We start from the raw sequence: 11,942 nt of genomic DNA on the forward strand, positions 1-11,942 counted from the left end.
GGGGGCGCCCGGGGCTCCGGGCCGGCCGCGCCCTCAGCCCCAGTGCGGGGGGAGCCGGGCGGGCCGAGGAGCGGCGCACGCCGCGCTCAGGAGGCGCCTGCGGGGAGCGGCCGCCGCGCTGGCAGGGGCGCAGCCCCGGCCTGGCCGCCGCGGGAGGCGGGGGGGGCGCGGAACGGGTGTCCCGGAGCAAGGGAGGCGCTCTCCCGGGAGCCGCTCTCTCGCGTTCCGTTACTTCTGCCACGGACGGATCGTCTCGGCGGAGGTCCGCGAGCGGGAGCCGCCTCCCAACGCTGAAGGGGGAGCCGCAGCCCAGCGCCAGCGGAACCGGAGCGCCGTGCGCCCGCGGCGTCTGGAGGCGGCCCCGGCCCCGCACCCCGGCTCACAGGCATGTTTCTCTCTTTCTTTCTCCCCCGCCTTGCTCGCTGCACCCGAGCTCTGGCCGAGCTGGGATGGATGTGTCAGCTCCGCTGTGCAACACTGTCACTCTCTGCAGTATAAAAAAAAAAAAAAAAAAAAAATTAAAAACATGTGGAAACAAGGAAAAAGGTTTATGTAGGGACATGATCCAAAACGGTATTGAAAATGGACGCAATGTTAAACTACATAAGAAAAATAAAAACCTTACATTTGTAATGTTATTGGAACAAATGTGGATCATGGATGTTTCTGTTGGCTGGTGATCCCCCTCTGAACAAATTCCACAATAATTTAGCGTTGTAGCGTTAAGACTTGATTCTTCATCTTAGCTCTTATAGTTTAATATTCCAAGCAACAGAGTAAACTATCTTGTATAATGGAATGAGGTATCACCTTTCCAGGTAGGAGAAGGATGCTGTAGCCATTACAGTGCTGGTCAGCTAGCACCTGCATGATTTTTATTACTTTTTTGCAACTTCGCCACAGACTTCCTCAATGAGGTTGGGTAAATCATGCCCTGATCTTCTCAAGGTGCCCAGTACCTACTAAGTATTTCCTTTTGTCTCCATGTTTCATATTTAATAAGGAATTTCGGTATTTCTTCAAGCAAATTTTCAGTGTAACAGTATTAAAGATTAGGAGTAGCTTGGATGTTTGGCAGCAGATGATGTGGTGGGCAGCTTGTTAGCTTTTTCAAGAGTGTTGCCTTGATTAAATAACATACATATTTTAAGTGCTTAGACTGATAAACAAAGCAGTTTCTGATACAGTACTTCACCATTTTAAGGTTAACTTTCAAGCAATAATTACATATTAATATGGAAATACCTCCTGTAGGTGACTGTCAGCCACCAAACAGGATTCATCATGAAGACTTGCTTGTAATTAGTAAATTAGCTAGTCCCACTCTACACTTTGATATGCTTATAAAACATAGTCATCTCTCATCACTGCCTAAGCTTTCAAAGCATCAGACATTAAGTCTGCTGGAGGACTTTCAGAGTGGCTACTCTGATCTGTGAGAGAGTTTAAATGCTGATTCTGCAGCTTAAGTAAAGCGAAAATTATCTAAGCTGGTTCACCTACCCACCCACCCTGTTTTTCTTTTTTAATGTAAATCCCTTACAAAAGTATTTCCTCTCTTGCTTGTGAAATGTAAAGTGCAATTGCTACTGGCTTGCTTTTTTTGAGAGCTAGTTCAGCTGCACGCAGCTGAGCCGAGATCTGACTAGCACAGCTGTGCTCCTTTAAAACAACAGACATTTATTTTCCTACAAACTGCAGGGATTCATGAATCTCTTCTGTTTTACTTTCTGCACATATGCAGTTAACTTGCAATAAAGTTGTTCAGAAGTGGTAATAAGATCACTAAGCCAATGATTCAAAAAGGAAAACTTGAGCTGGAATGTGTAATGGTTGGACTTAATGACTTTGAAGGTCTTTTCCAACCTAAATGATTTTGTAATACTGGATATCCTCAGTATGGCATTCAAAACCCATATGCTGCCTGAAGGCTCAATAGAAGCAGGCTTTCCCAGAGCTGTAGTTTTGGGGTTTTGTGTGTGTTAACTGAGAAGAATGGCCTCACAGTTGTGATTAGAGACATATTTATTACAGGTTTATGTACAATCTTACATGCTACTTTTAATTTTTCTAGGATAAATGGGTGTATGTGACTTTTCCCCTGACCTAAAGTGGTTCCATGTCTTGTTTGGTAAGTTTGTATTTAAAAATCTTTGCCAGTCATACCTTAATGTGAAACATTTCTGGTGAAATGTCTTGCATGAGGGGATTTCCACAGTCCTGAGCTGTTTAAACTTTGTTGCATCAACTTTTGGTGAAGGAGACTGTTCAGTATCTCTTCTCTCTTAAGTCTGCCATGTATGTGCTCTGTGCTGTTTCTTAACCTCTTGCTTGACTGACTTGTAGCAGAAAACTTTCCCAACTCCTGCTTGGAGGGGCTACTTTCGAACGTTTTCCCACTGCCACGTTCAATAAATTGCAGTGACTCCATGAACGTTCACTTGTTTCCCTTCTCAAGGACTGTTCCTGTATTCTGCATACACCAGTTGAATCAATCAGACCAGAAGAGCTATCTCAGAGCAGTGTCCATGAATCCCTGGTAAGAAGAAAAAAGAAACAGTAACTGCCAACATTAAATATAAAGCTGGTACATATGAAAAATAATTTCATTAGGTGGTATTTCTTAAAATGTTAACAGCAAAAATAACCAGAATACTTTGGGGCTTCCACTTTGGAAAAAGACTGTAGGTAACTGTTACTCTTAATCTTGTACTTGTTTAAAAACAAAGCAAACGGACAGGTACACAAACAAAACCCAACCAAACAAAAAAACCCACTGCTAATCAGTAGGTCATAAAACTAAGTCTCAGTATAATGGTAAAAGCACCAACTTGCACATTCTGAGTACTTCATCTTTGCATTCTAATTAATGGTATTTCTGTATTAATTTTAAACATATACATGTTTAAAAATTACAGTCATTTTGAGAACTGTTTTTCCTCACTGTTAGGCTGATTCTGAACTAGCCTGGATTCCCCCATCTACAGGAAGGAATGAAATGGTATTTTGCTCTTCTAATGTTTCTCACTATGAACTCCAGCTGGAAATAGGTAACATAAGTATATCTTAAAATATTTCTTGTTCCTGCAGATGTATGTCCTCAATAGGTTGTTGCTAACTGCAGTGAATATTAAGTCTGTAAAACGTATTATCAGCTGACGAGAACTATTCTTGTTCTCCTTAGTTGTGAAATGTGCATTGCTCATGTAATGCTCAGTAATCACTTATTTTAAGATATAAGACAAATCAACAATTACCTGAATTTTTCTCTTGATGTTTGTGCATGTCAGCTTCTAAATCTGTGATATGTGCACAATAAATAACAGCATTAAGTAACATCATGTCTTGTCACTTGGCTACCTGAGTTGATTGCCCTAAGGACGGCTGCCCTGAACCCTACTGTGCATGCACATGTTTATGTGAATATACGTGGTAAAAGTGTTGTTCATTGAGATGTGTAATTGATACTGAAAAATGTTTAAACACTTCTAGGTGTTCTAAAAATATCAGAGCCATACTTTAACTAATTTGGTGGATATGTTTTGTGGCAACTACTTAAGTTCTTGACATTCTTAAAGAAAAGGTCATGCTGCTATCAACTGCAATTTTAGATTTGTAAAAATATCTCTTAATATGAAGGAAATTATGTGGTGGATTATTGTATTTTTCAATGTTAAGGCAGCCACTTCTGGTTTCAGGAAGGAGGTTCAACAACTTAACTTCAGTCTACCTTGCACGGCATATGCCTACAGGCATGCAAGTTGCTGTCAGGATCACAGACCTAGAAAATTGCTCTGAAGAACATTTGAAAGCCTTACAGGTAAAGCAATAGCATTTCTGCATAAGGCTGATGAAGATAGTGATGAATACACGTGGGGTTACTGAACAGAGGTAGCCTTTGTGTTTGTACTGGGTCATTTCAGTCAAGTTTTTTCCTCCAAAGGCATAGAATATAAACACCAGGCATGTGTAAATTTGAGAGTTGCTTTCTGAAGAAAACAGTTAACAAGTGTTTTAGAAATACTACTGTAATTGTACAGCTTTTTCTTTGAAACATGTTCTGTACTTGGTATTTAACACCAAAACTTTGGACTATGAGCAAACTAGATTTACTTCAGACAAATGTAATTACAGGCAAGTTATTTACATTTCTATTGCAGGCTATGCACATCACCTGCAACTTTGTATAAATGCACACAGGCAACAGTTCTTCCTACTGATTACTGATGTAGTTAATGCTCTTAGTAAGACTGTTGTCTTGTGGTTAACACATCCACTTTCATTTAATTCCATAGAATGAGGTGGTTTTATCCCACTTTTTCCAGCATCCCAACATAATGACACTTTGGACAGTGTTTACAGCTGGTAGTTGGCTTTGGGTCATCTCCCCATTCATGGCTTATGGTAAGAACTGTTAACTGCAATTTTGGAATAGGAAAAAGGGCTGATACCATTTGGACCACACGGTCCATCAGAGGTTTCCTTTTAAGCAAACCCTGTCTTACAGGAAAAAGAAACTTTATCAAACTATTTGTTTAGAGAAGCCTTCTGTACATAATCTTCCCCCCCACTGAAGGCTGGTATTGGAACTGCATTAAATTGCAGTTGGTCCTAACACCCACCATGTGAGGAATGGTAACTGGGAGATGTTTGAGTTTATACAGCTTTGAATTTTGGCAACAGAAAACTTGATTGAGTAAAGGTTTGGCATAGACTTTCAGTTAACAGAAGCATGGCTTGAGTGTGATCTTTGCCCAATGGATCCATCAGTTGCATCTATGTAACTGTTCTTGACGTATCACAGTCAATATAAAGATGAGAACACCACTCTTGATGAATGTAGACAATGAAGCAAGCATAGACAAGTAATTTAACAAGACTTGTTAGGCTTAGCTAGGCTTTTTTCACTTCCAGGTTCAGCTAGACACCTGCTGAAGACTTACTTTCCTGAAGGAATGAGTGAAGCTTTGATAGGGAACATTCTGTTTGGTGCAATCAGAGGATTAAATTACATGCACCAGAATGGCTACATTCACAGGTAGGAGAATGTCAGTAGGTAAGAATCAGGTTACAAAATCCAGTTTATGAAGAATTTAGTTCCACTTCAAAATTAATTTTCAGCTTAAGTGTTATTCCCTTCCTTTTTCTATATACCCTCTTATGTCAGCCACTGCAGAAGCTGTTTTTTTTCAATACAGCAGAACCAAGTTTGTAGAAACTTAACAAGAACAGTACTCATGCATTATTTCATGCCAGTTGTTACAGGGATTACACATCTGTCTGGCTTTGGCTCTTTCAAACCGACAAGAAACAGAGTTGTAGAAACGGCTTCCTTACTTTACACCCTTTGCAGGGAAGGAGGACCCTTCTCCAATTTCTGGCAGTTTTCTCTTGCTGATCATCTCTCCTCTCTCTTGGGGCTGTATTAAAAAGACAACTCATACCGAGTGAAGAACTTCATGAAAATAATCTGCTAAATAGAACTGCATGCTAACATTGCACTACAAGTTAATGAAATATGAAAGCCTTTCTACTCTAGTAGTTCTTTGAATAATTTTTATAACTAAAATTTACCACTTTATGTTACAGGAATATTAAAGCTAGCCACATTCTGATTTCAGGGGATGGGCTGGTTTCTCTCTCTGGCTTAAACAACCTCTACAGTTTAATTAAAAATGGACAAAAGTCAAAGGTGGTATATGATTTCCCCCAGTTTAGTACATCTGTGCTTCCTTGGCTGAGTCCTGAACTACTGAGACAGGTTAGTATAAATTAAATTTCATTCTTCCTATTCAAAGTTGCTGGGAATACTCAACGTCTAACTTCAGCGTGCTTGCAGAAAGGCAGTGGAAGCTGTTGAACTGCAACTTTTGAAAAGGCATAGATGAACTGGATTTGTATTTCTCCTAAAGAAAACCAGTTTTAAAGCTGTTGTTAAGGTGGTGCTGTACTGTCTCCTCACCTGACCTTCCTGGAAACTACTACAGATCCTAAAACTTGTCTTCAGTACAACCATCAGATTTCTGAACAAAGCCTGAAGTTTCACAATTTAATTGCCTCAATCCAGTGTAGATAGATTACAGGGTACTGGAATCTTGCTTTGAAACAGACGCTTTTATTTTTTGTCAGCACTGATCAATGGCATCAGTGATCCAGTAGAGTTTTCTTTCACAGGATTTATCTGGGTATAACATGAAGTCTGACATTTACAGTGTGGGAATTACAGCATGTGAATTAGCCAATGGACATGTTCCATTTCAAGATATGCCCCGAACTCAGGTATGATTCTAAACTTAATTTCTACTGAAAACCATGCTGAGCTTTTTTTGTTTTACTCTGAGAAACCAATGCTATTGCTGCTGAAATGGTGGCTGGTTTTGTTATTTCAAATATGCATGCTTCTTTCTAGATCAAATGATTGTTCTGTTCCTGGAGTTTCACAGCTTAGCCTAAATAGGTCCAGATTAGCTGCTGAACTCTTTTGCTGGTCTTCCTTTCTACTAGATGCTGCTGCAAAAGCTGAAAGGTCCCACATATTGTCCTTGGGATATAAATACCTTTCCCCGTGGGGAATCCAGGATGAAGAATTCCCGATCAGGTGTTGATTCTGGAATTGGTGAGAGCATGACACGCACAATGACCAGTGAAAGACTGCAAGTTCCCTTTTCCAAAACATTTTCACCAGCTTTCCACAACTTGGTAGAACTTTGCTTGCAACAAGACCCTGAGAAAAGGTAACCTTCTAGTGAAAACGAATTTTCTGTCACTTCAATCTAAGACCAAGTGTGGCCCACAGTTTAGGATACAGTAATTAGTTAAATACTGTTAAAGTCAGAATTTCAGACCAGAAGTACTATGTACCACGCTACACTTAATTTTTAAATTACAGAACAAAAGGTATCTTATCTGATAGAGGAACCATGCTTTTAAAGTTGTTTGGCTCCTGAATTTCTTGTAATACGAGTGTACTTTGTAACAAGTAAAATTCATTTTTAAACATGCACTTTGTACAGGAAAAAAACAGAAATCTGAAGTATATGTTTTCAGTACTGTCTTTTCTGAATGAGGCAGTAAATTTCTGTTAAATGGAAAAGTGAAAAAGCCTTTAAAATGGATTTCTTTAGTAGTGCCTTCACTACAAACTGAGGCATAGAATGTAGGAGTTCTGTGCTGCTTTTCTCATATCCACGTTTGTCCTGTGGATGAAAAACCATAGCGTTTAAATTGATTTGTCAGTCCGGCCCATTTTCCAAAAGCAGTATTTTACTTTCCAAAATATAATTATATTGTTCATTTTATGATCCAGGCCATCAGCAAGCAGTTTGCTTTCGCATACGTTCTTCAAACAGGTGAGTTTACTACATTTTGTTAAATGACACAGCTATAACCTAAATCTCCAACTCTTAATATTTGTGGCTTTACAAAATTACTAAGTTAGCTGGAGCCAAAAAAACATCCTGAAACAGCATATCTGCTTCAGACTATTTTTATTTTTTTTTTAAACAAAATGGTATTGATAGTATAGGAAGTATTAAGAGTAATCCATTTCCCCTTTGATAAAGTTGGTTTAACTTACCTAAAATCAGCCTAACTAATAAGAATAATGGTTAATATTCTTAATTTAAAGCAGAAGAACCGCAGAGCTATAGTAATTAACCTTGAAAGATTAATTCAGCTTTAGAGTGAGAAACGCTAAACCCCTCATCCTGTTATTTTCAGTATTGTAACATGCAAGAACATGGCTCTGATTTCATGTGCTTTTAATCAAGTCAGATGCAAGGTTATGTTGACTTTTATGTGCAGCCTTGTTTTAATTTTTCTTCTTTCTAGATAAAAGAACAAACACAGAATTCACTGCTGTCTCTATTACCACCTCCTATTCAAAATAACAGATCAGAGTTCTTGGCACTGCCCTCAGCAATAGTTGGAACTGAACTTGGACATATTACTGCAAATCAAGATGATACAGACTGGGAATTCTAAATAAATACCAAACAAACATACCTCTCCTGTGTTTCAAAGAAGGAAAATGTGATTTGTATTTGCTGCTTTAGTTTGTATGGTTAAAATACAATTAGACAAGGTATACTTGAAAATGCCATTAAAGTGGCCATACTTCATTAACTCCTTGCTCTGTTGGCATCATGAAGTGCAGCGTGCCTCACTTTCTGACCATAAGGAAAACTGTATATAGAAAATGGCTGAATGCTTATCTCCCTCTTTCAAAATATTTCTAAACAAGAGCATTCCTACTGTGATCTTACTTTATAATGTATTTTTAGCTCATATTGCTGCAGTCAACGTGCCTTTCTGAATTCAGGCCTGGGTTTTGTCTGTGACCTTACTTAAACAATCTATTCATCTTTTCATTATTACCCAGATTATTTCAGTAAGGAGAAATCCTCCGCTTCCAAGTCTAAATTTGCAACTGCACAGATTAGTTGCTTATGCAAATAAATGTTTTTCTTTTCATGCATTTTCATCATTTTCATGCAGTTTTAATACTGCGTATTTCCCAAAGAAATCAAGCTACTTGAAAATGTGACTCATGCTCTTACATTTGTCTACGTTCTTTGTACAGATTTGTGCATTTGCATCTCCATTTATTGCTGTGTCATTTTAGCAGTTAATCTGAGGACCTCTTACTGTGCAAGTAAGTCTCAAGTTATAACAGGTATGGGTTAATTTTGAAGAATCATATTAAATAATCTGAAGTTACTGTACATATTTTTATTTATACTGTATTCCCATTCACCAACAGAACTTACCAGAACCTAATACTGTATCTTAAAAGAACAGACAATATGCATTAAGCTTCACTGGTACTCCTGCTGACAAACAAGCCTCTTCTGCATGGCACAGTGAAGGATAGATTCAGCTATAGCAAGAACTTAAATTCACTAGGATTCTAGGGTTTTTATTATCTAAGTCAGATGAAAAACTGCCTTTCTTCTCCCTACAATTCAGTACATTTTCATCTCTCATACTGTACCAGGCAACTCAGGCTGAACAAAAGCAGCTTCTTTTTAAAAAAGCTGCTCATTCTCATCGCCTTTTAGTAAATGTTGTCCTAAAGCCATGAGTACTTTACTGATGTAAGTTCTGACTGTAGTAGAAACGTATAAATAGATACTGAATGGATATTTTAAATTCTCATCGTTAACAATATTCCACATTAAGTGTTCAAGTCTTCCATTACTGAGCCAGGCTACAGCCAGCCTTGGGAATACTGTTTTGCCAGCAGCTTCACTACAGAGCCTTGAAGACCAAATGACCAAAACACAAGCCTGAGACAGACATAGAATTCTAACCAATCACATTAAAATATTAACAAAAAAGTTGATTCTGCTCATTATGCTGTGAAACGAGCTCTGTATCTCAGAACCTAATATGTGAAACTTAAGATTAAAACCCTTTCAATAAACTTACCCTATCTGTCTCCATTTATTTCTGTAATTCTTGTACTTCTGTTTTCACCATAGTCCAGCCATATTAATGGCTTCTTGTTACTGCAGGAAAGAAGTTTCATATTTATGCCAATCGTTAGGTAAGAAAATAGTTGTCTAAATTGGAAAATTACTCTGATCATAAAAATATTAGTAATTTAAATATGTGCTCTTAGAGAAGATACTATTTTCATGCGAAGCCCATGTTCTTAATTCTTAACCACTAAAAATTTTGACTTTTCAAATCAAATGTGTTACATAACATCTACAAGTAACTTTTGACTAACAGTACATGTTAAAACTATGTCAAATAAGTGAGAACACACATGAAGTTGTACATATTTTTAATTATAGACTGCTGAATAAGCATTACTACTCAAAAAAAAAAAAAGAGTAGAGCAGAAAATTCCAGGCACCTTAGCTGCTAGTATCTGCAAGTTTCTCTTGAAACAACAGTGCCCCGTGCTCTTTCTATAAAAATTAACTTGGTTACTAACAAAAAAGTCACTATAAATTGATTTAAACTTTTGTGCTCCAGTGGAGTTACTTTCCTGCTGTCTCTGCAGAAAAAAATAAAATTACTTGTTTCTAAATACCGATCCAGCTTCTGTACTGACATAACTTTTAGGAAGAAAATGAAATACAGTTTTGTAAATTAAAAAGCTCACAAATCTTAACTGTTAGAACTATTGCTTCTCAACAACTAGAATATTTTCAAACAAAAAGCAATTAAGAGGCTTCTAGTGACTTCTAGTAATTCTTAAAATAACCAGAAATATTTGAATGTAGTCCCTGAATTGTTTGCTGCAGTTTTGTTCATTAACTCTGATACTTGCTATTAAGGAATAATGCAAAATAAGAAATAATAGTTAACATAAAAGTATGTATAATCATCATATTTCAACTGTCACTGAAAGTAAGTTCTTTGAATCAACTGTGTTCTACTGAAAATCTGAAGCTTTTGCACAGTGAGTGTTTTCAAAGTCTGAGATTCATGATCTGTAGTATTAAGATACAAGTTGCAGAGACTGTATTTCAAGTTGACATAGTTCTAAGCACAATGTATTTTTTTTAGAGCATGTGTTTATTCATTTTTACTCATACCAATGACGTGTGTTACCAGCATAAGGACTTGAAATTCTGAAGTATCTCACATTTAGGCTCAATGTGAGGTATTTTCAAAGGGGCTTCTAAAACTTGTATACATTTGCAAAATCTTATGGCCACTGAAACAGAAATGTATAGCTTGGTTACTTTTGCAATACTTGTGAAAATGCAAGGGCTTTTTTTGCTGTCACCTTTGTGCTCCAGTTCATAGTACCTAAAATAATCAAACACCTGTAACAATAGAAAACTTATGTTAATTAACATTATCCTGAATATATGCTCAAAACTGTTGACTTTCTTTCTGTTTTGGTCTCATATCACAGCAGTGTGTGAATGACTGAATGAACGAACACAGGAAAAAGTTGTGATTTACTCAGGATCAACCTGATCTGCTATTTGAACTACTCACTTTAAAGACTCTCAATGCAATAAATACTCATTGAAGAGAGAACAATTTCTTCCACTTGATGCTATTAAGAAAAAAAAAAAAAAAAAATTTGAGTTTTACCTTACCTCTCTCTTTTCCCCACACCCTCTTTCTCCTCAAGCGCTATGAAAGCAGTTTTTAGCCTGGAGGATCAGTTAAATGGCAAAGCATTTGAAAACCATTGTTCTGAAGGTCTCTGAGGTGAGGCAGATACCCAAGTAGGTGACTTACATACCCTGTCTTTAATGCTAGTAAGTAGCTTTGCTAAAGTATATTAGGTTGTCTAATAAACCTCTACAAAAAGCTAGCTGTAATGACTTGTCCTAATGATGGTCATCCCTGTCCTGTAGGAATGAGGAAAAAGTACTGAAATCCTGAGATACTACACAACACATCCAGTGAGACGGACCTCAAAAGACTATGAGTAAGAACCATACCATGAAATAAAGCTATCTGATGTAACAGAGAAGTAAAGACTTTAAAAGTTTTTAAAGATTTAAAAAAGAAGGCTGTGAGAAATGGAGGTGGTCTATGAATAAACAGCTAGCCAAATAATTTGTACACAATATCTTGCTTTTTGTTTGTCGCTGTATCATTACCTGTCTGAGGTCTGCCTGTATCAACCTGAAAAGCCAGGCTCTCTTCCATTTTAATGAACAGTTACAGAAAATCAGTACAGGAAACCACTTCAGAGAGGAAGGGCTCTGAATTTTTTTAAGTTTGAAGATTACATAAATTTAAAATACAGAATTAAAGCAAATAGTTTTGTTCATGTGCAGGAATATAAGGGAATTCTTTCTTTTTGACTGGGTTTGCTGTTTTGACTGCTGCTGCTACCCGGGCACACACTGCCTGCTCCACCAAACAGCGTGGGATGCAAGAGGCAGAGGGATCCAGCTCCTGCTCCCACCAGGAGTCTTTTCACCCCCGGATGAGGCAGGGATGGAACTATTCAGCAGGGC

At 37.8% G+C, this 11,942-nt stretch overlaps 1 protein-coding gene across 3 annotated transcripts; it reads left to right on the forward strand.

Moving 5' to 3' along the window:
• The first annotated feature begins 48 nt into the window (after nucleotides 1-48).
• Nucleotides 49-9,428, forward strand: STRADB (STE20 related adaptor beta). 3 transcript variants are annotated; one of them, XM_027798729.2, is made up of 12 exons: nucleotides 49-385; nucleotides 2,075-2,131; nucleotides 2,459-2,539; nucleotides 2,951-3,050; nucleotides 3,699-3,820; nucleotides 4,326-4,404; nucleotides 4,915-5,038; nucleotides 5,590-5,761; nucleotides 6,175-6,279; nucleotides 6,505-6,734; nucleotides 7,307-7,349; nucleotides 7,831-9,428. In XM_027798729.2, exons 2-12 carry the CDS (start codon nucleotides 2,120-2,122, stop codon nucleotides 7,981-7,983), a joined length of 1,221 nt encoding a protein of 406 aa, XP_027654530.1. In that variant the 5' UTR covers nucleotides 49-385; nucleotides 2,075-2,119; the 3' UTR covers nucleotides 7,984-9,428. The 3 variants fall into 3 exon arrangements, with proteins under 3 accessions (XP_027654530.1, XP_005434598.1, XP_027654531.1); XM_005434541.4 differs by having other exon boundaries at nucleotides 51-385; nucleotides 4,296-4,404; XM_027798730.2 differs by lacking the exons at nucleotides 49-385; nucleotides 2,075-2,131; nucleotides 2,459-2,539 and having other exon boundaries at nucleotides 3,679-3,820; nucleotides 4,296-4,404.
• The last annotated feature ends 2,514 nt before the right edge of the window (nucleotides 9,429-11,942 follow it).

Source organism: Falco cherrug, chromosome 8 (assembly GCF_023634085.1).
Source record: "Falco cherrug isolate bFalChe1 chromosome 8, bFalChe1.pri, whole genome shotgun sequence".
Lineage (NCBI taxonomy): Eukaryota > Metazoa > Chordata > Aves > Falconiformes > Falconidae > Falco > Falco cherrug.